The sequence below is a fragment of the Uloborus diversus genome, chromosome 9 (genome assembly GCF_026930045.1).
Source record: "Uloborus diversus isolate 005 chromosome 9, Udiv.v.3.1, whole genome shotgun sequence".
NCBI classification, from domain to species: Eukaryota; Metazoa; Arthropoda; class Arachnida; order Araneae; family Uloboridae; genus Uloborus; species Uloborus diversus.
Window position 1 is genome coordinate 138,509,240 of NC_072739.1, and position 24,456 is coordinate 138,533,695.

A 24,456-nucleotide genomic window follows, 5' to 3' on the forward strand; every position below is an offset into this window, starting at 1 on the left:
AGTATTTCTCAATGTTTCTAATTTGCGTGTGATGTCGATTTGCTCTGCTAAACGTGTTTCAAACATGAATCATTCTTTGCAGAGAAGAATTACGAGAAAGTCCTTTGAGTGCCCTATATTTGGCCACCCGAGAGATTTGTCAACAAAAAATCTCCTTACTTATATGAAAATGTACTCCAATGTTGCTTTCAAGAAACATTTGAGTTAGCTAGAAAAGTCAATAATACGAAAGTGAGTTCTTCCATTGTTAAGGACATAGTTGCGCAAAAAGTTAAATGTATCTTTGATAAGGCCTCGATTCCTACAGTTTCCCTGAAAAGAATTACTCAGCTCATTGATATCTTCTACAAAAAATATCTCAATTTCATGAGATCTTACAACCAAGACAAGAATAAACCAAAGTTTAAAGAAAGGATTGGTAAATTTAAAAGTGAAGCAAGGAAACCCTTTGACGTCTCTGCCTGTAAGTGAGTAATGAATGTTATTTGCACCTGTAAAAAGACCCTTGACATTTGTGAATGTCCAAGTTACATGAAATGTACGTATGAAAAATCTAAAAAGATACCGATCTCTGAACAAATTTTTCTCTATCTTCAGAGGAAACATGGCATTGGTAAAATTGGAACTTTGGACCAAAAGGAAACGAAAAGGTTGAAAAAAGGTTTTAAAGAAAAGCCTATGCCTCAAAACGAAAAGTTTCTGAGTGCGTTTCAGTTATAGAAGATGAATCTGATCTTTTAAATGAAGAACAACTAAGTTAAAATGTCAGTAATCCAACGTTATTAAGCACAAAACTTGCAAATGATTGCAGACACGTGTTTCGGTGTTACAAGGAACACCTTTTTCAATGCAAAGAAGTGTGAGCTTTTGGATGAAAAGTCATCCGAGAAAAGACTTTTCTCGGATGACTTTTCATCCAAAAGCTCACACTTCTTTGCATTGAAAAAGGTGTTCCTTGTAACACCGAAACACGTGTCTGCAATCATTTGCAAGTTTTGTGCTTAATAACGTTGGATTACTGACATTTTAATTTTTCAGCACAAAGGTATTTATTCTTTATTTAACAACTAAGTTGTTCAGTCAAAAGAGAAACTGATAATGATTACAAATCAACCGACCCAGAGAAGAGAACCCGGTGGCAGATGAGGATTAAGCTGAAAACTACGGCACTAAGTAGCGATCGTTACGGCGTATCTGATCGTGCAACTGCTGCCATAGCATCCAGTATGCTTCAAGATGTTTGCTTAGTGACTGAAACAGATACTTCCAAAGTTGTTGATAGACAAAAAATTAGGAGAGAAAAGAGAAATAGCATTGTTTCATATCTATATGAACAAAGAATTTCACTGGATTATTTAGCCATCGTAGGTTGCGATGGTACTAAAATCAATACTGGGTTCAAAAGTGGCACGATTCGTCAATTTGAAATTTATATTGGACGATCATTGCAATGGGCTATTTCTTTATTACATTTTATTGAGTTGCCTTTTCGCCATCTTTTTCGGCTTTTGTATGGTGGAACAACTGGCCCAAGTTCGTTTTCTGGACCAATAGGAGAACAACTCACAGGTTGCGAAAAACTGCTGGTGATAGATTTTCAAGCAATTGACTGTACAATTCCAGATGTGAACAGAAAGTGCTTGAGCAAGGATCAAAGATATCTTTTAGATATACCTCAGGCAATAAAGGGTGGTCAATTGCCCAAATGATTTGTCAAATCGTGACCCCGGCCCACTCTCACATTCCAAATTGCTCACTTGTGCGAATAGAATCCTTAGACTGTATTTGTATGTGTATCGATCCCATCAGGTGAGTTAAAAGACATAGTGACTTTTATTTTGAGATGTTACATGCCGGTCTGATTTGAAATAAAGAACCGCAAAAATGTCACAGACGGTGCCATTCATGTTTACAGAACAATTCAAACCTGTCGATACTGACCAGACAATCTAAAACAAGTTGTTTACCCTGTCACTAAAAGAAACTCTTTCTTAATGCATCCCGAAAACTTATTAACGGCAATGGTGTTTGATGAAAGGAGGCACATAAGAGAACTAGCGTTTAAAAACGTCTTAAAAGCTAGAGAGTGATTCTAAACGCAAAAGCATTAGAATATTTGTCATTCCATCTTTAAATTTTGAAGCAGAAGATTATTAATTGGAACATGACAAAGCTATCTTCTCCACCTTTTCTTCGAAAAGTTCATAACAAAGACATTGAAAATTGTATTGTAACAGGTACTATACCCGACTGGGATATAAAACTATTTCCCTGCCATACGCAAGCTGTCGAAAGATGTGTGAAGCTAGTGACGGAGGCTTCACTCAAAGTGTGTGGATTTAAGTCAAGAAATGGCTACATAAGAGCAACATTGAAATTCAGATCAATTATGCCCGAATTTTCCAAAAAACCTGATTATAAATTTGCTTCAAAAAGTAACACTTAAAACAATAAGACTTGCATACTGGATTGTAAATTTGGGAAATATTTTATAACTTTCTATTATTTGAAAATGTTTCATTGTTGTAAAGAATGGTAGTTTTGCATGTTTAGAAGATACCGTAAATGGCAAGAAATAATTTAATGTTTATGTGTAAAATAGGGTTTTTTAAAAGGCTTTTCCCTGTAACACCGGGGAAAAAAACAACAAGAACAATTTTACTTTAAATCCCTAAGAAAAGATTAAATTCTCCTTTTTTTTTTACTTTTTCATGCTTGTTCCTGGATCAAAAGGTATTATTCGATTTCAATGTGTTTGTTTAAATTACTGAAGGTTTCACCAATCGTAACTTTTCGTCTTAGAGTATTAAAAAGAACGTTGGAGCAAATTTTTTTAAAAAATCGCTAAGAACACATAAAATTTTCCATTTTTTCAAATTTTTAGGCTCGTTGCGGGATCGGAAGATATTATCCGATTTTAAAAATTTTTGTTTTGTTTTGTAAATCTTCACCAATCGCAGCTTTTCTGCACTATTACAATTCGAAAATAAAAACTTTGGTTTTTTCGTTCCACCCTATTCATCACGTGTGTGTCGGTGGTTCTTCTTAAAACATAATTTCAACTCGGTAACTTGGTACTCGACCCCGTAGTAAAAGGCCGAGTACTCGGCCAAAGTGCTACTCGGTATGTCTCTAAAGTTAATTATCAATGATGTTAACAAATAATTTTCAAAACTGAGCTTAGGTGTAGAACTGTGGCTTTATGGCTTAGGTATTCAAAGTGCTACTTGGTTCAGATCAGTGATGTTCCCATCAATAAGTTATTAAAATTATCAAATTTTAATAACTCTAATCTGTACTGAAATCGGTGTCTATGGGGAAAATATCCTGCTAAACCATGGAGCAAATGTCTGAGCCCCCCTTAAAATGTTGCATATGGGCACCTTTGTTTCAGTAATATATAAGTCTGAAGTAATAGTGTTAATAACAACATTTGACTTGCAACCAAAGCAATGATTCAAATACTTCTATAACTATTTTCTTGACATAAAAAATTATTGCTCTAAAAAATCTTTTATCTCTATTTTAGCGATCCTGAATTTTTTGACGAGGGTTGGCTGGCAAAAATCAAAACAGATGCGGGCTCAAATTGGAGACTTAAAGTAAGATGGTTAATTCAGTGCCTCTTAATGGTTATTTATTCATCTATTTTTAGTTTTTATATCTTATTTAATAAGTGTCATTAAGGTTGTATTTTTTTTAATTGTTTTCCATGCATTTCTTCTTTTTCCATTATTTCTTCTTTATACTGCTGTGGGAAGGCAAAGCACACTATCTGCAGAAGTGACTTTTTGAGACATAAGGTGTTTTGGATTCCATACTAACAATATAAAAGTAGAAATATGATTTTTTTTTCAGCAGAAACCAAATGAGCCAGCTTACACCAATAGCAAGTGCAATCAATGACAAAAATGCAAAAAAAAGGAGAAATTTGAAGTTACTTCCCACGGCAGTGCAAGAAATATGGTGTTACTAAATTTTTCTTTCTTTCTTCTTTTTTTTTTTTTTTTTTTTTTTTTTTGTTCAACTGTCAGGAAAATTTTACCCTTTTCTTCATGGGCCTGCTAGCTCTGCTAAAAATAAGTGTAGTTAGTTGTCTTTTAAAACCACAAATTTTGATTTGGTGCCTAAATTTTCAACCCTTGTACCAAATTTGACTCCTAAAGTTTTGGATCACATTGAAGCTATTCTTCCCCAACTCATTGGGATTAAGACTGGAGCAGAGGATAAATATAAGAAAGAAAAAAATTCAAATGCAATCAATTTTGAATCTGAAAAATCTTTTTCTTTAGTACACTTTACAAATATGCTATCAGCAGTGTATTTAATAAAACAGAAATCTATATTTGAATACATATTGGGTCAGGTGGGGTTAAATGGGGCAGATTTTGTGTATTTTTTAAAATGATGCCATTTGCAAACCCATAAACTTTTTTTTTTGTACTTTTTTTAAAGTTTCTTCTTTACATCTGATTCTTCCCCTTTAATTTAAGCTGCTTCTCATTGAAATTTGTTGTTACTGACACTCTGAAAATTGCAATTAAAGTATCTGACCCATTCATTCCACCCCATGGTGGAGTGAAATGGGTTTTAATGGGGTGAAATGGGTCATTGCAATAGAAACATACAATAACTAAGAAATTATTACCAAAACACGTACAATAGCTGAGAGAAATTGTTTCCAAAGAACCATTTATTTATTTTAACGTACTCAACACCAAAATATTTTTAACTAAAACTCAAAAATATAATGTCCGCAACAATCGAATTCTGCTCATTCAATGTCTTCAGAATTTGACATCTAGGAACAATGTCTGTATCTTCCTACTCAGGAAAGATGTAGTATTTGCTTGAGTTGGCTTTTTGTAGAAAATTTACACTGTTGTAATCTTGGTCACTGACTTTATGTCAAGTGATCAACAAATTTTTGATGATTTCTTGCCCGTGTATTAGGCAAGAACCCACTTCCCAGGTGTTAGTTCTTGCATAAGTAACTCAGACATTTCTTCATCTAAGAGTTGGGTTTCATTCGGTTGCTGCTTTTTAGAAGATGTCCAGGCTCTTGCTTTCGTGAGCAATTCTTGCTTTCTCTTACATAAGTGGCATGCCGATCTTTTTTCAAAATTCCTGGCTCACTCTATGCCAAGAGTGCCACTATTGCATTTTTCAGAATTAGTCTTTATAAATACCTTAGCGACAATGATTGTATCTTTCTATCAAATGGGGAATCACACTTTGTAGAGCTGAAGCAATACATTTTTCTTCTTCACTTAGCGTTGTACGTCTAACCAACCTTTTCGACTTTGTGCGCTGGAGACCCATCTAATCAATGTTTCTCTTGGCATATTATATTTCCTTGCAGCTGCAGGAATTGCTAAATCACCTTCAACTTGAAATTAGTGCAGCCTCTAAATCATAGTCTGAATTTTTCTTTTCCCTTTTTCTTACATACACCCCAGGAATTTTCATTGAATAAATAAAAAATGTGAATTAGGAAAGAGTAGGTAGGTAAATATGGATGGCAAGTTTAGCTTTTGACTTCTACACATTAATAATACATACTTTATTTTTGTTACATGTAAAAATCTTCTAAATTTCCGTTTAAGACCTATTTATGGATTTTGAAAGTCAATTTACTCTCATTATGAATTAAAATTCGCTAAGCCTAACTATGCCCCATTTCACCCCACCACATGAAAATAGCAAAAAAAAAAGAAAGAATTGATACTTTTTCTACCTGTTTTTTGCAAATTGTAGATGAAAGTCTGTTATAACTGATAACACTTGACAATTTCAATTGAAAAAAAATATATAGCAAGATTTTAAGAAGTTTGTCAGGCTTCCTAAAAATTCACATGTGACTTGAGAAACAAAATGTCTGCGTAGTGCTCCCAGCAATTTACACAGAAACTTTTAAAAAATCAGAATTGTAGCCAAAAAGCCCCTCATAACTTGTGTAAAGTTTGAGAAAAATTCAGCCAGACCAAAAATTTTTATTAGTAAAAATACACAGCATGACCCATTTCACCCCACCTGACTCTATCTGATCTATTAAAACTTGCTCCTGAGTTGTTTATTTTGATGTCTAGAATTTCATACTAAGTGCCATTAAAATGCTTAGATTAAAATTCCTATTTCTAACACTGCTTTTATACCCTATTGAAATCTCAAATATCGTTCCATTTACTTTAGTGTTAATAATGAGTTTTTCTTGGAAAAATTTACTTTCTGCATTTATGATACTTTCAATATTTATTTTTTCAACTACCATATTTGCAATGTAAAAATTATATTAAACATAGTAATAGTGTTCATTTATATGGGCTCCTATATATAGAGGGGCAAGTGGGGTTCAAGCGCCCCCCCCCCCCAGAAAGGAGAACTTCCTTGCCTTTAGTATTTTTTTTTTCTTTTTAAAAATGTAAAAACATTTCTTTTCCAGCATTAACGAATAAGTTATTAAAAATGTCAAATTTTAATGTCTTATTTGTACTGAAATCGGTTTCCACAGGGAAAATATCCTGCTAAACCATAGGGAAAGTATCTGAGCCCCCCCCCCCCCTCTTAAAATTTTGCGTATGGAAATTTTGACCTTAAAATTTTGCGATGTTCATTTATTATTAAAAATGACCAAAAAGTTATGTAATATATTTTTATGATGTATTAATGCATTCTTAATATAACAAATTAATGTAATATTCCTTCTTTACTTGCATTTTATATTCATAAATCATTTATGAGCAATGTAAATATTCTTTATATCTGACCAATGTTTAATTAAATATTAAACATTGGTCAGATCTAAAGAAAATATCTTATGACTGTCCACTGACTAATGCATATTATTTATTTCTGAATCATATATGTGTATAAGTAGCCAACAGAAAAGAAAAGGAGCAAAACAGCTAATGCTAAATTAACTCCATTAAAACTGATTTAAATTTAAAACAAATTATTGGATATAAATAATGAAAGAAACCTTAATTTTTAGTTGATATATTTTAGTAATAATATTAAGAAAATAAAGAGTGATTTGAGGATGCATTTACTATTTTGAAGGCTAGTTTGTGCTGATTTAAAATATCGTATGTATATCAAAATATCGGATATTTTCAAAAATTTCATGATATTTTCAAACACTGACCTTTTGTATATCTCAGTGCAATTCTTCGTTAATTTATCTTATAATTCATCTTTTTTGTTTAGTTTCAAAAGGAAGTTTAACTTTTTAACATGCACATTTATTTATATTTTTTTCAGGTCAGCAACTTGAAGAAAGTTTTAAAGTCAATATTGGACTATTATAATGAGGTAAGTGCTCACAAGTTTTGTGATTGCAAGAACTAAAATTTCATTAGTTTTAAAAAAAAATCCTTCAATGAGAAATTTTATTGCTACATTTTTTTTTTTTTTTAGTTAATTTCATGCTGATATTTCCTTGACATTTCTGGCTTTTTATTGAATCTTATAAACCCTGAAATCCTGTTACAACAAAATGAATTTTCAATCCCAATTTAATTTACTCTACACTCCTTGAATTCCGTTTCCACAAACGAAATTTTTAGTCGCTTAAAGTTTGTTATAAAGGAATTTCTTTCTTTTTTTTTTTTTTTGAGGAAAAAATTAGCTCGTTTTTGAGTGTATTTTTCAAAAATAAATAAATGAAATAAGTGTGGGTGTTCTTTAGAACGACCTCCCATTGCTGCGACCCTTCCATTATTGCGATCGATGCATTAAGTCCTGTTTGCTATTCCATAGACATAGACATAGAAAATTAACTTCCATTAGAGTGTCCAAACTGAATCATTCTTTCCAATATAACAAACAAAATTAAATTTCAAGTTTCTTGTAATTTTCAAATTTTCAAAACAACATACTGGAAATTGGAAAACTAATATAAACAATTTCATGCTTCTGAAGGTAAAATGTTTCCATTGAAAAGAGTTTTTTGAAGATAAAAGAGTCAAAGATTTGTTAAGAACAGTGCACAAAGCGATAGACATAAGGAGATTTTTTTTAGAAAATGTCAAAAAAGCAGAAAGCTTCTCTAATGCCTAAATACTGAAGATAGAGACTAATATTTTTAAAGGAATCTCAAGCAAAGCAAAAGCAAACCATTATCTTTAAATTAAAAAAGAACTGATTTCTGTCTGTTACTTTCAGTATCTTTTGTTGCTAAATGTATTGCTTTAAAGCTATGTTAAATTTAGTTTGATATTTTTTTATCGTTAATTATTCACCATTTTGTTATTTTCTTCATCCTGCTTTAAAATGAAGCATAGCTTGCCAAAACTATTCTAGTATTTTTAAAAAGTGAACAATATCTTGTATACTTGCGTTATAGCAATTTATCGAAAGGGAGACCGATTTTGTTCTGATGAAAGGCGTTGTTATGACGAACTTTGACTGTACCATTGAATAAAAACACTAAACTCAGATGGATGCTCAAACCTCTGGTTGACCCAGGTAAATAGTTCATGTGAAAAAATAAAGGAAGGAGACCAAGATGAGAGCTCTGATACACAGATGCACCAGAGAGTGTTGAGATCAAAACAATTTTTGCCTGTCATGCTTTTATATCTTTAGTTGCAAGCTTTATCCATAGTAGGTTTTTCTTTTACCTCGGATAATATTGGGTGCTAATTTTAAACTGCATTCAGACTCCTTAGAAACCCCTTAGTTACAAAAAGGGTTTTCCAACGTTCTCAGAGCTCCTTAGAAATCTTGCTAAGGAGTCAAAAAGGGTTCTGCATTTTAATTCTTAATTACTGTAACAAATTGAAGAAGGTTAGCTTGAAAAATTAATTTTACAAACAAAGATTTTACTACTTTAGAGGTACACATAATCAATCAGTTTCAATTACACTATCAAGGGTCTGACCAGAGGGAATTCCGGTCCATTAACGAAACCTTCACAAAAATCGGATCAAACCGAAACAGACCTTTCACAAATTGCTCATTGAGGAAACATTTGAAATCAAAACAGCGCATATTCACCTGTATTAACCGATAGTTTTTGGATATCAAGAGGTCTTGTCAAGAATTATATTCTCAAGAGAAAAGAGAGAAAAAATACTGCAAAAACACCCACCTAAAAGTTTTAACAGACCCTTCACATTAATCCGATCAACCCAAACAGACCTTTAACAAATTGCTTATTGAGAAAACAAATCTGAAATCATAATATAGCATATTTACGTGTATTAACCAATAATTTTTGTGTGTCAAGAGGTCTCTGTCAAGAATGATATTCTCAAGGGAAAGAGAAGGAAAATGCTGCCAAAACACCAACCTAAAAGTTTTAATGTTGTAGTTTGTGCCATCCCGAATGCATTTGTACATCTATAAATTTTGATATTTCGTTTTTACAAAAAATTTAATTTTTTTTTTTTTTTTTTTTTTTTGTAAAGTTATTTGATTTTTCACACAATTATTTGATTTTTCACAAAATTATTTGCTTTTTTACAAATAACATCCCCTGTGAAAAATCCTGGACTGACCCCTGTATTAGAGATGCAACGAATATTCGGCCGCGGCCGAATATTCGGCCTATTCGGCCTGTCAGCCGAATATTCGGCTTCGGCCGAATACCTAGTTTACTATTCGGCCTTGGCCGAATACTTGAAAAAAAGCTTGTTTGTCACTTTTTTCGTTGAAAATTTTACATCTTTAAATTTGTATTCATCATGTTTGTTGAATATTTTCAATGAAGTCAGCCTCTAGCACATTGTCAGGTTCATTATCCAGTGCATTGTCATATTTAAGGGTGGACATTAATGAATGGATACTAAGATATATCTACAAAATTACCTCTGAAAAAACCACACAAAATAGTTTTCCCCTGACATATTAGGAAGGGTTGATACTTCTTATTAAAGTAATTATAATGTTCTGATAAACCATACTTTAAGAATAACTTAAATAAAAAGACTCAAAAAACTTTTATTTTTCTTATTCTTTAAAATACAAAATTTCGTCCAGACATAAACTATTAAGATTCCTTTTACAACATTTTGAAAACCACCTTTGTAATGTCTGCAGTAGTATGATATGTCCAGGTTCAAACCAGATTTTTAATTAGCCGCAAGGGAAAAAAGGGACCTGAAGTCTAAAACTACTAGTACTTTGCATAATAGCTAAACTTAATACATAAAAATTAAAAAAGTCTTTTAAATCCACTTTTATATACTAATCCAACTAAAACATTAAAAATATATATAGTGTGACAATGCTATTTTTCAAGTAATAGATTATGAATGAGAAAAAAAAAGTAATTGTAAATAATAAATTTTCATTTTGAATAACATAGAGCAATTGGTTCATTAGCAGTAAATATTGCATATGCATAATCCTGATCCTGACACTGCAATAAGTTTTTTTTTTTTTTTTTTTCAAAGATAATGAAGTTCTGTTTCATATTAAAATAGGATATGATTGTTTAAAAATTAGATTCAATTGTTTTAACCAAATAATGAACATTTTTATAAAGCCTTCACAAGGGAAAAAGAAACATTGCATGATTATAGAGGGACAAAATCATTATTTTAAAAATAAAAATTTAAATCAAGGGACCAAGAATAGGTGTAATGGTCAATTGTGAATGTGATATTTACAAAATAAAGGAAATAAGACTTATCAAGTTTTAAAATACAACTAACTAAAGGATTCAGAAATTTTGGTATAAACATATTTTGGGAAAAAATATCAATACAAAAACAGAAGTACACTGATTTATAAACACCATATGAAAAATTACATTTCAGCTAAATAAAAAAAAATTATGATTGCAAAAGTGGAACTGTTTTCTTTGGATGTTTTAGAACAAACGAAAATAAAAAATTAAAAAATATTGCAAAAATATTCAGTGTCGTGAAACTTTACGAAATCTCAAAATGCATCATTATTTTAATTAGAAAGGCAGAGAGAAAAATAAAAATCATTTAGAGTACAAGTATTTCTAATCTAACTTAGTATTCTATTACTTAAAAATGGAATTTTTTGCACTAAACAAAAAAAAAAGGGGGGGGGGGGGTGAAAAACTGCCCCTCTTGGCATTAAGCAATAACTATTAGTGTAGATTGGCTTCTTCAAAAATAATTGAATGGACACAACAACTAGAGATAGAGAAGTGGTTAAAATGATAAACATAAATAATTACACAATTACTTAGAAAAAAAGAAATGCGGGAAAAAATGAATTGAAACTTGAAAAAAATAATTTTGGGGACTTGGGAACATATCATAAATTTTATCATATGTTATCATAAAACAGTTACTTATTTTTATACGCACCGCAAATTATGATGTAAGAACAATAATTTTTCAGCATTTTTAGGAGAAAGTCTATTTCTCTTTTTCTCATAAATGTTTCCAGCTTCTGAGAACAATCGTTCACTATAAACAGTGCTTCCTGGTGCTGAAAGGTATTTCCTGGTTAACTGAGATAGATTAGGATAAGCTTCAGTGTTTTGCGCCCACCATTTTAAGGGATAGTCAGTTCTTCGCAAAAGTGGTTGGGAAAGATGTCGGTCAATTTCATTTTGAGTGGAGGTTTCTTCCGGGGCTTCACTTAGTGGTTGCGTTGCAATTTCATTGAAAACACGCCCACAAAGAATTTTGTGCTTCAGATGTTGGAAGGAATGAACTTGAAATATTTTTCTCCAGTAATTCAGCTGGTTTAGTGCTGGTACTTTTCATAATAGCTATAAGTTTTGACTTAACTTTCAGTGTCATTTGCTTCAATTTTGTTGAAAAAAAATAATTTAAATCTCGGATCTAACACTGTAGCAATGCAGTAGTGTTCATTGTTTTGAATTGATGAAAATCTCTTCTCTAAACTTTGGCTAAGAGTATCCTTCATTGTACCAACTCCAGAAAAGGTCGCTTAATTTATCCAAATATAATTTTAATGTTGTAAGTATTGAGATGACTTCAGAAATAAATGATTTTGATAGTGAAATTTGTTTTGTTATTTCTTCGAATGGTTTCAGAAGATGGAGCACCTTTTCCAAAACTGTCCACTGATTTGAACTTAAGTTGCTTATATCCCCAAATTTAGAGGCATATAGAGAAACTGCGTTTTTTTTGATCTAATAATCTTTCCAGCATGTAATATGTGCTGTTCCATCGAGTAGACACGCTTTGTATTAGTTTTTTCTCAGGAACTTTTAACTCATTCGCTTGAATGCTTCTCAATCTTGAACATGCTAAGGGAGAATGACTGAAATGATTAACAATCTTTTTTCCTTGAGCAATTAAATCGCTTATTGATCTTTGTGATGCTAAACCATCGCATACAGTCAAATGCAAGGAGTGTAAAAAGCAGGATTCATTTTTCAAGTTTGAAATACGTACTCCTTTCTTGATATTTGATCCTTCATCACGTAATACTATGTGGATTTTGTCATTCATTTTCCAATCGTCAACCACTGTTTTGACCATATCACAGATAGCTTCACCAGTATGGCTTCCCGGAAAATGCTTCGCTTCCAGGGCAGCGTGATGATAAATAAAATCCTTTGATATCCAGTGGGCAGTAAAGCTCATGAAACTTTCATTGCTGACAGAACTAGTCCAAATATCCGATGTTAGTGATATGAATTCTGCATCTGATATTAATGTTACAATTTTTTTTTTGCAATCTTCATAAAGAGAAGGAATAACTTTCTGTTTAAAATATTCCCGGCTGGGAATTTTATACTGTGGCTGAGCTTTTTTCATTAAATTAATGAAGCCTTCATCTTCGACAAAACTAAATGGTTGATTGTCGCATGCTATCATTTCCGCAATTAAAGTGTGCAGTTCTACTGATCGGTTGTCATTAATGTCCCATTTTTTTTTTCTTTTCAAAAAGTGAATCAATGGTTTCTTGCTTCCTTTTTACGCCTTGACTTGTACTGGGTGTAGATGTAGATGGTATATTTGCTTCCACAACTGCATCACAAGTTTGGTTTTTGCTTTTTTCATTATATTCTTCTGGATGCTTTTTAGCCAAATGGTTCATCAGTGAGCTTGTAGTTGCTTTTTTTCCAAACTCCTCCTCTTGACAGAATACTTTTGCACAATTTACATCTTGCTTTTGTGCAATCATTTGGTATAGGTTCAAAAATGCTCCAAACAATACTTCTTTTATTGACAGAAAAATCCATTTTGCTTTCTTTGAACTCGGAACAGAATAAAATACTTGCTTAGAGCAACTAATATTACTGACCCTTATCAGTTAGAGCTATTCCACTCTTTTGAAAGGGGTTCTTATCAGTTAGAACTAGTCCACTCTTTTGAAAGGGGTTAGGGTAGTGACAGAACAACTATTGAGCCTATTGAAAGAACAGGTTTGTAAAGTAAAAAATATGTAATACCAGATTAAACCAAAACCTGGATCTGCACAGAGCTACTGCCTTCTTGCCATTTACAACCCTTATCAGTTAGAACCAGTCCATTAGTTAGAAGGGGTTAAGGGGGAAAGGATACAGAACAAGCTTTGGTAGGGAGTCAAAAGAAGATTTTGAAAGTAAAAGAGGAATGTTGAAAAAAGGAAGTTCTTATGAAAGGGAGGTAAAAAAGAAGCTTATTTGAATAGATTCTTTATTTTTTAGATTACCAGTTTAAAAAAGAAAATTAAATAGGTTTACATAAGATGAATAGGATTGCTCTTAGTGCCTGCTATTAGTAATTATTCGGCCGAATATTGTTAAAGATAATACTAATGCTTTCAAAAAATAATTAATTCACTCCAAAACATTTTTTTTCTAGTGTGATATAGTATTTTAAGCTGTTTAATGCACACAAATTGTGCTTTCAATACAAACTGTGCTTTGTTTTTAGACAAAAACAAGTTAACTATTCGGCGGACCGAATAGCCGAATATTCGGCCTTGACTATAGCCGAATATTCGGTATTCGGTATTCGGCCAAATTACTATTCGTTGCATCCCCTACCCTGTATGCACCTCAAACTTGAAAAATATTTTTTTTTCCTCCCTTTCTTATAATTTTAATATTAGCGGTAACTTTACTCTGAAGTCAAAAAAAGATTTTCCAAGATATTTTTCAAATCATCCTCAGGCAAAGTCTCTGTCCCAGAGTTAATTTCAAGGATTAAATTATTCCTTTCTTTCTTAGCAAGCATGGAATCTGCATTAGGAGCTAGGGAAGCAAGTTATTGCATTATCAATGTCTAGTAAAATATTAAAAAAAAGTATTGCATGTTATGGATGGATTAATTAAATTATTTAGGATTAAATAAACATTTTTTGATGTCATGCAACATTTTATACAAATCTTTCATTCATTAGTTACCTGCTTTTCATTTTATTTTAAAATGTATTTCATTAAACTATTGACATACATTTTATTGTAGTTTTTTAGGTCAGCAGATTACTGGGTTTAGAATGCCGGACGTAAACTCTTTGGGAGAAAATAATGATTCTGAAGAGCTGGGTCGTCTCCTGCAATTGGTTTTAGGTTGTGCCGTAAACTGTGACCGAAAACATGGTAACTTTTATTCCTGTATTGTGTACTGATATATTAGGCTTATAATTTTATGCGACTTTTGCCATATTTTGTGATGTTTATTGAAAATAAAGAAAGAAAGAGCGATGGGTACGGTGGGCTCAAGACGTGTGTCGAGAAAAATACTTCCTCTGTTTTAGATTTCAATCCTTTTGAATCTTGTCAACGTTTTTAATGTTTTTGACAATCAGAAATTTTTTTTCACATATGCTATCTTTTATTAACTTATTTTATGTTTTATTTTTATAAATAATAAGTGAATAAATTTTTGGAAGCATGCCAACGTATAACTTATACGGTTTTTTTTTCCCCATATTTGAGATTTCAATCTTTTTTGATCCAGTAAATATTTTTATATTTCTGACAATCAAGCTTAAGTTTGATTGTATGCTACCTTAGATTAACTTATTTTGGTTTTATTTCATTAAATAACAAATTTTATAGAATTTCGATGACAAATTGATTTAAAGAGCCAATTAAAATCTAAACTGTTAATACAAAAATGAAACAGTACTAAACCCTGATTAGACAGATCATTTTTTTATGGTAGTGTGACATGGGCAGTTAAAACAGAAGAAAATTGGCTGCTCATTTTTATTCTAAGATGTCCAAGCGAATGCGAAATGAAGACTAACTATAAGAGACTCTTTGGCAAAATACCAACGTGTAAGAGATGTAAAAGTAACAAAGAAACTACTAAAAAATGCAAATAGGCACACAACTGATATAAAAATTATCTGGAGAAATTAAGAAAGTTGATAGAACAGATTTTGAAAGAAAACAAAAAATTAGAAATATGATAAAAGTTTAAAAAAAAAAAAAAAAACAGCAGAGAGAGAGAGAGAGAGGAATAAACCAAATGTTAAACCAAATCAACTGAACAACTCAAAAGACAAGGCACAGGTAAGAGACCCTATCAAGAGTCTCCAGATTCTCTATTATAATTAACAAACCAATGACTGAAATCAGCTATTGAGAAAAGTGATTTGTCTGAAATTAGCATAGCAAAATGAATAGAAGGTGCAGAAAAGTTATAAGAAGGGGGAAGAACAAAAAGAAACAAAAGTTTTTATTGTTTGTGTAACTAAACCCCTAAGAAACGTTTTCCATTTTGTCATCAAAGTTTTAAACTAAATGTTCAAAATTTTTGACCATGCAGTAATTATATGTTTGTTTCAATCACACACAAACTCAATTTATAACTCCTGGTGTTTTTAAAACCAGAGTAAGTAAGTTTTCAAAAAATATATGTATCTGAAGTTTCACTTTATGACTCTTAAAACGTGATGTTACACGTAACATTTTCATGATGTTACGAGAAGGTAACTTACATTTTTTAAAACAGTAATTCCATCGAAAAATGCTAAAAACGAACTAAGTGAATATTGAAACAAATGTTAAATCTAAGAAATAAAGTTTTGATTTTCTTGCATTTACTAGATGTAGTAATGTTTCAAGATGTTGTATCGTGTAGTTGTGTCAAGCAATGTAGTTTTTGAGTGAGCAAATTAAGAAAAGATTATTGGTAAAAGCAACTCACATATTCAAAATGCAACTCAACTGTTCCTCTGAGGAGACCACATAGGCGACTATTTTTTAAATTTCAGGCTACGAAAGCAATTATTTTCAAGTAAAATTTTGATGACAACCCTATACATGTGCTTTACTTTTCAAAAATGAGCTCTTTTATTTATTATACTAATTTTTATTCCATGTAATGCTTTCTAGTGTACTGTATATACTCGTACATAAGTCGAGAAATGTATTACAAAAAAATGATGTTTAGAGTTAGGAGGTCAGCTTATACGCAGGACAAAATTTCCGAAAATTTTCCCCAATTTTTTTTCTAAGAAAAGAAAACACTCTAAGACGTGAACATTTTCAGTTTTAGTCCATCCCTTTTAAGCAGATGCTAAAGAAGTAAATACTTAAATGCTCTGCTATGATTTTACATGGTCTGACTGAAATAAAGAATAAATAATTACAATAAACGCCGTACTGCGCGAAAAATGGGAGGATCGCCTTATTCATGAATTTTCCCGATAGTGGCGAATTATTGCTCATTTAAAAAAATAATATTAAATGGCTACATCATAAAATTTTATTGATATAAAATCGAAATATAAGCAACCAGTAAAAAAAAAAATCGTAATAGCAAAATTGAACTATTACAAAAATCACAATCGCAAAAGTGAACCCTTTAAGTGCAAAAGAATAAAAATCGGACATTTTTTTTAACATAAAAATTTTTATTACATTTAATTTTCCTTCTTTTTATAACATTTAAATTCAAAATTAGCGGCAAAACGCTCCTGCTTTTTCCAAAAGTAGAGACTCGACTTATATGCGGGTTTTTGATTTTTTTCCCGTTTTTTCTCCTGAAAATAAGGAGGGTTGACTTATACACGAGTAAATATGGTAGATGCTTTCATGCTGAACATAGAAAAACTTTTATTTACTTGAAAATGTCTTGTAAGATATTATTGACGAAATAAAAATCTATAAAGATTAGAGATGAAAACAGTCGGAAAAAACCGGAAAATTTCCAAAAAAAAAACGTTTTTTTCCAAAGGGGATTATTTTCACTCCGGAAAAATTGAAAAAGTGAATTTTTCAACTTTTTAGGAAGTTTTAATTGAAATTTTCAGCAAAAAGTGCTTAGAAATTTCTGACTTAAATTCTGATGCAATTTCCTCCTCCCCCCCCCCCCCCCCGTGTGTTAAAACACTATCTCACTTTAATGTGAGTTGTTGTATGATAATATAATTTGCATACAGATCAAAAACGTTTACTAATGCTTTTTGAAAAAAAAAAACTTAAACCAATATCCTTAGTGAAGAATTTATTTTCCTTCTTCATAAAACAAACAAGCATAACTTTAATCACAAAACTATGTTTCTGCTAACTGTGCAAACCAAATGTACAGGGTGTGGCAAAAAAAAAACGGGCAAGTAATTTTCCATGAAACTTTATTAAAAATAAATAAATTAACAAAACACAAAAAAATAATATGAGAAGACCTTTAACAATCAATAAATTTTATTGGTTTCAAACTGGCAGCCTTTTGCAGGAATACGGAGATGCAACTGCTTATTGAAATTTTCATTCAAGGGCCGCAAATCCTTTAATCAATCCTATTCCCTATAAAGCAATTGGTTTAGAGAGTTCAAACTTATGTGCAGTTTAGAGTATACCTTTGACTCTAAAATAGGCCATACAGTGAAATAAATGGGATTGAGGTCTAGCGAGTAGAGCGTCCACACAAAAGATGATATCATGTCAAAAACAATGCGCCTTATACCACTCTTGTCTTTTTTGGTCATATGAATCGGTGTGGAGTTTAAGGAAAATGTCCAGTCTACATTGCTGAAAAAGCTCTTAGGCCCACAGAACTTCAATAACTTCTAAAATGTCCTTCTGGTTCCCTTTTTATTCACTTTACAGCTCTCATCCACAAAAAACTAGAAGTTTTTTTGGTCGCTTGTGCTGATTCCATCACAGACCAAGCCTGACTTTGGATTTTGGTGATACTTAACATTTTCTAAGGTGTTTGGCATGTCTACAGACCAAATCCTATTGTTCTGGGGGATATGAGCTGATTGAACTGTAAATCAGTGAACCGTATCTCTTCCAGCTTAGACTTACAGCCCGTCTCAAACATTTCTGTCATCTTTAGAGTCATACGAATGCCTGAACTTTTTGGAACTCGTAAAACTTCTGTTTGAGCTGTTTTTCCTTTAGTCGCACTTATCGTTCACTAATTCCCATCTTACGAACGACTTCTCTCATGGAAACCCAAGGATTTCATTGAACTTGCTTTCGGATGACCTGACGATTAACTGAAATGCTCACTGTTCGTTTTTGTACACTTTCTGGACATTGACTATCATTTCCAAGTCACTTGGAACGGCATACCATTTCAAACACCGTTTGCCGAGGCACAACAAGCAAACAAACTGTCATTCTACTTGGTTAAACAACTTAAAATAGCAGGTCATTTGCTTAAAATTGTAAGAAAACCGAAAAACAATACATAAACAGCGAAATATATTGTAAATTATTTTCTAATAAAGTGAGAAACAAAAATAAATAAGGCACTCATTACAATGAAATTACCTTTCTTCCATTCGATGATACAATTTTTGTCCAATTTTTTTTTTTGCCGCACCCTGTATACTGCTGTGCTAAGCAAAAAAGTGAAATCTGCAGTTGGGCTCAAGCTGAGATATTGTGTTTTAAAGTCTGACTCTTCCATATATTTGATTCACATGTCTTTTTTTTTTTTTTTTTTTTAATTTTTCAAAAAAAAAAAAATAGTTTTTGATCAAATGACCCTAAAACATTTTATTTATTAAGTAAAATACGAAACAGAGAGCAACTTGGTTATAATAACTCAGTTTTGTTCAAAAGTGCTGGTATGACTACTTTTACTACTGTGCTTAGCACGGCCGTATGAATAAACTGAAACTCCAGTTTAAGTTTTCTTCAGCTTAAGAGAAATCAATTTAGTTTTGATTTGAACTTAGACTGGATTGGAAAACATCAAAACTCAATAGCTTTCATTTTCAGACAAAGTTACATTGTATTATTTTTCTTTCAAAAAAAAAGAAAATCAATCATGCTTAAAAGTCGAAAATTTCAATGAATATTTCAAGTTTCAAAGGTAATCTAAAATAGAAAATGTAATCATTATGATTAGATACACACATTACCCAATATTATTCGTTGAATGCGACTTGACTTATTTCTGGTGTTTGACCATGAAAACTCTCAGTTTTAGAACAAAAAGGCTTTTTTTTCCCCTAATAAATCTTACCTTTATGTGCATTTCTGTCAAGCAGACGAAGAAGATGTGTTGGATAGCATATATTTTTTAATGCTTAACCCCTTATATGTTCCAAGAAAAACAGAGCTACTAAGAAACCCACCCTAATTTTATTCAGAAAAAAATCAATTTTTTCCAATTTTTCCAAAAAAAAACGGTAAAAAAGCGGTTTTTTCCACCACTTGAAAATTTCCGGAAATTTTACATCTCTAATAAAGATACATATTGATAAGAAGATTTGATTGCAAATCATGCAGTAGCTTAGATATGTTGATGTTATCAAACATAGATGCACTGATTAAACACAGTTATTAGTAAGTGGCCACAATTAGCCACTTTTTAATTATTTACATTGGCCCATTTTTACCAATTAACCAGTAGAAAAATTATTTTTCAATTGAAATTGCTTGAGGTTTGCCAAGAACAAAAAAACTGCCTAATGAATTTATGAACAATAAATAAATGGAACTTTCTGCAACATAAGATAAGATGTAATAACAATAAATGATGATAATAATAAATGAAATAGAATTTTTAAAAAAGGTTCCAATAGAATACGGTAGAACCCTGATTTAACATCTCCCACATTTGTCGTTTTTATAGTTTTTTGTTATTGCGGTCCTGATTTTCATCAATGTTGTTAATGTTCTCAAATCACTGCACTCTTGCTGCTAATGTTTTACTACAAGAAACTACATCTTATATTTTTTTTAAAAGCAGGATCATGATTTAAACCAGTTTTGTCAAATTCTTTCCAGTCAGCCTACTAAAAAATTTACGATGGAAAGTTGAAGATGTTACAGTCATTTCATTTCATACCCTCTGCCTGGGAAAATAACACAACTACAGTTGACTCATTAGCCGCATTCACAACTTACTTTTTGACCCCTGCTCTGGCTCTGCGAAAAACCCGATTGAAAAATTCCCCGTTTCCATGTCAGAAGAGGTTCTCCCATTGTACCATAGAAAGCGGTTTTACCCAGCATCCTTGGCGGCTGGTATACAAACTTCTTTCGTGTAATGCATTACAGGTAGAAACATCGCTTTCACTCCAGAAGCTAGCAGGAGTAGAAAGATTCCACATAAAACCCGCTAATAACCGGAATGCAGTGAAAAGCAGGTTTTTCCCGGGGTCGAAAGTGTCCATGCAAACGGCCCTTCTGTCTAATGCCTTTCAAGGGACCACAAAAAAGCGTCCTTTAGTAGAATGCATCCTTAAATAGAATTGTTTTAAAACTACAGTGGACCATCCGGGACAGTGAAAAGCGGTCTTTAAACTGAGAGAATTGTTAAATAGAGCATTGTTAAACAGAGAACCAACTGTAATTTTGAAAGTTTTTTTGTCTGATAGTGAATGAGTTTAATTTTATGTTTTACAAATTACTGTGAGCATTTACTTTTATTCCAATTACTTCATAGCACGAGTGCAGAACATATCCAATCCAGTGATCTAGAATCGGGGGAAATTTGAACCATTTGGGTTTTGCAGAATCAATATTGTTTTTTAATTTTTAATTTCCCAATTTTCCCCCCAAGTGTCTTTTGAATGCATTTTCTTTTGCATCACCACCTTTTATATTTTCATTAGCTATTTTTTGGATAATAATTTACATTTTATAATAAATATTAGATAGCAGATTTTAATTAAAACTTGCATGTATTTACTCAACTTACTTTTTAGATACCTAGTTGTACAAGTTACCAGTTCATTCTATTAGTTTTAAAGATGCATTTTTTTTTCCGTAATTATCTATACTTATAGTAATAGGAATGAATTTTTATCTGAAACATAAAACATATTGTAATATTCTGGAGAAATTTTCATATAGATTGGGGAAATGTTGGCAGTAAAAACATTTTCTGCTCCCCTGCTTCATAGTATTGAATAAAAATTTAGTTGACCCCATGTAATGTTTCCCGGTTGATTAGGTTTTGTCCTATCAGGCCCACAAGCAATGGTAAATCGGCATTCTATTGTAGCACTTTATAGTTTTTTTTTTTTTTTTTTTTTTTTTCACTTTATTATGGAATAGATAAGTTTTGCATAATTCCAATCTATTTCCCTTGGAAATTATTGTTTTTGTGTAGACAGAAGGTGAGAACCTGTCCCTCTTAAGCATCTTTGTGCACATTCATGAAAGGGTTTAAACATAAAACAAAATATTGTGCTGGGAGAAGAGTTAAACTATGTGCAGACTGATATTATTACTGCACAATTTGCAAACGAATACTGCAGGTATGTGTTTTGGAGCTGCAAGGGGAGCGCTGGAACCTCTTTATCTGAGCTTCCTTAACTTTTGGTTTTATCGTGAGCTGATTATTTACCTCAGAGTAAATTAAATTTTGTTCATTCTTAACTCTGACACCGCTTTGATCCGAGTTGCGAAATAGTATCTATTACATTCAACTTATATGATGTATCAGTTTAAAAAATGAAAGTACAGTTGGTTATCTGTTTGACGACTTTCAAGGGACCACAGAAAATCGTCCTTAAATAGAATGCTTTTAACACTACAGTGGACTATCTGGGACCAAGAAAAACCGTCGTTAAACAGAGAGCCAGCTGTAAATATAAAATAGACAAATTGTTTTTTATCGCTTTTGTTTGTTCCTTTAATTAGGTTGACACATTTTGCTGCACATATTTTGATATAAAGTTTTCAACTTTTTACCAAATGATTATTGTTTCAGAGTTCATTGAAGTTATAATGGGGTTGGAAGAAAATATACAGCTTTCTGTGATGAATGCAATTCAAGAGGTAATCAATATTTATCCACTGTTATTATTTTTTTTTTAAATTATTATGTATGTGTGCAACTGGAATCAACACTTTATATAAAACTTGAAGCTTGTCCCAACTAAATCATCAACTGATGCTGTTGGTGAAGGTAACCATAGTGCTACGGGACTCAAAATCAATGTAATAAATAATTTTGATTATAGTTTTAGTTTTAAAAGCTGTTTTAATTCATCAAATTTTTAGCTCTTTAGGCTGGCTTTCAATATTGTCATTCATTTATGTAACTTTTTACTAGTGCCTTGTTTCTTTTTAGTGCCTTTAACATAACTCACTGCAACAAACAAACCAAATATGAATGTTGGTTCATTGATTTAATTTTACTTTGGAGGATTTCAGTTCTACATATTCAGTTATTTTATTGGTACTCAGGCCCGTGTCCAGGATTTCATAAAGGGAGGGTTTTTGCAGGCCTGTCACTTCAAAATATTTTATTTTGAAGGGGAGGGGCAAAGTGTTTGATCGATATATTTTATCTGAAAAAACAACAAAATATGTACAAAAATGCTTAAATTCATCATGTTTGCAGGGATGTGCCAGTTGCGACAAACTGCTCCAAAAGACTGCTAAATGAACTTTTCTGCTCCAAAATTGGACAAACTTGCGCCAAAAGTGCGATTTTGCATTTAATGTTGCAGTTCCTTCAGCATATTTGGCAGTTTTTTCAGATTATCATCAAGTTTAGGCCTTTGGAGCTTGTTTTTATGATTTTTTTTACGTAGCCCTAATTTTTTGCGTATTTCAAAATCCGATTGCATCCACCTTTGAAAAATTCAATCGTTTTAATTTATTATGTGATTGTTTCCTTTGAGTTGAAAAATTTTGCATTGACCATTATTTTCAACCATTCTTATCTTTTGTTTTCAGAAGAAGAGGACTTGTAAGTTCGTCTTCTTGCCACGCACACTCAAAAATGTCAAATCTAATTGCATCTGAACTGATCTAAGCAAATGCCATGTGTAAAAATTAATATTGTTCACCAGTTTTTAATCTTGGGTTTCTTAAGATTTTAGGACAGAAAATTGATCCCTAATTTTGGTTGGAGACACATAAGATAGCAAAAATCGGGGAATTCTAATGCTCTGGCGATGAAAATGCAGACATTTAAAGTTTCTGAGACTCAAACATTACTTTCCATATTCTGAGCCTGCCTCAAAATTTTTATTTTTATTTTTTCACATGTATTTTAAAATTCCTTTTCTTATGACATCATTTCTCAAAAGCATTTTTTTTTTTTTTCATTGTAATTTCATTATTAATTTTTTGATTAAATATCAAATAGTTAAAAATTAAAGGTTTTAATGATTTCCTTTGCTTGATCTTCAGATTTGTTAACCAAGTAGCTCAGTATGTAACATATATGACTATGTGCATAAGGTCAAATGTTAGTAAATAACTTACAGGTACCGAAAAAAAAGATTAATAAATAGCTCTTTAAAACTAACTTGTAATTTGTTGAGGTAAAGTTTTTAAATTTAACTATTCTTTTTTGCTTTTTTTTTAGCCTTTTTGAATATGTTTTTGAGTTTTATGTATATATATCTTGTGTCTTTTACATATATGTATGAACTACATAAAAGCAAACAAAATTTAAAAATAGATATCAAACATCAAAATTTAAATGTGAACAAAAGCAGTGATGTATTAAGCAAAGTAAATATGTGAACTAAATTTAAATCAGTGTAAGAAAAAAGTAGAGCAGGACATGGCTTGTCTTTTGTGAAAAATATTAGACAAAAAAGAAAATAAATAAATAAATAAATATAAAATAAAATAAACAAATAAATAAATGTAATTAAGAGAGCTTCAATTAGTAGTTGGAGTGTTGGAGTTATGGTTTTTTTGCATCCTTAATCTCCTTTTTTATCATTTTATCATGTCACACATGTTTCTGTGCGTGAAATATACATAATTGCTACAAATTGATGCAAAATTTAACTTTTCGCTGCTGCAAGCTGCTCCAAATTTGCAATTTTACTGCTCCAGGCTGCTCCAAATTCACCGTTTTACTTCTCTAAACTCACCATTTTCCTGCTCCCAAGATTGCTCTAAAAGCGAGTTTAGGACGGCACATCTCTGTGTTTGTAAAATCCAGGGAGAGGGGTAGCAATTGACCCCCCTATTCTCCCAAATGACGGGCCTGCTTTTGGCTTCAATTATTTTCATTCTTAGTTGCATTGTCAGGAAAACACACTTCAGTGTGCAAATAATTCTTCACTGTTTAAGGTCACAATGAGGGGCTTCGCAGTTTGGAGGGGAGGGGGGGATGGTTCAAATTCACAGAAGATTAGGTTTTAAGTAATATACTACCTATTCTATTAATG

The 24,456-nt window shown here is 31.7% G+C and overlaps 1 protein-coding gene across 1 annotated transcript in view; it reads left to right on the forward strand.

Moving 5' to 3' along the window:
- Positions 1-1,789: 1,789 nt before the first annotated feature.
- Positions 1,790-24,456, forward strand: part of LOC129230530 (protein Hook homolog 3-like) — a 69,967-nt gene continuing 47,300 nt past the window's right edge. Inside the window, exons 1-5 of the mRNA XM_054864934.1 lie at positions 1,790-1,809; positions 3,530-3,602; positions 7,261-7,315; positions 14,366-14,491; positions 22,026-22,093. Coding sequence (XP_054720909.1) covers positions 1,790-1,809; positions 3,530-3,602; positions 7,261-7,315; positions 14,366-14,491; positions 22,026-22,093 — 342 coding nt within the window. The remainder of the gene's footprint in view (positions 1,810-3,529; positions 3,603-7,260; positions 7,316-14,365; positions 14,492-22,025; positions 22,094-24,456) is intronic.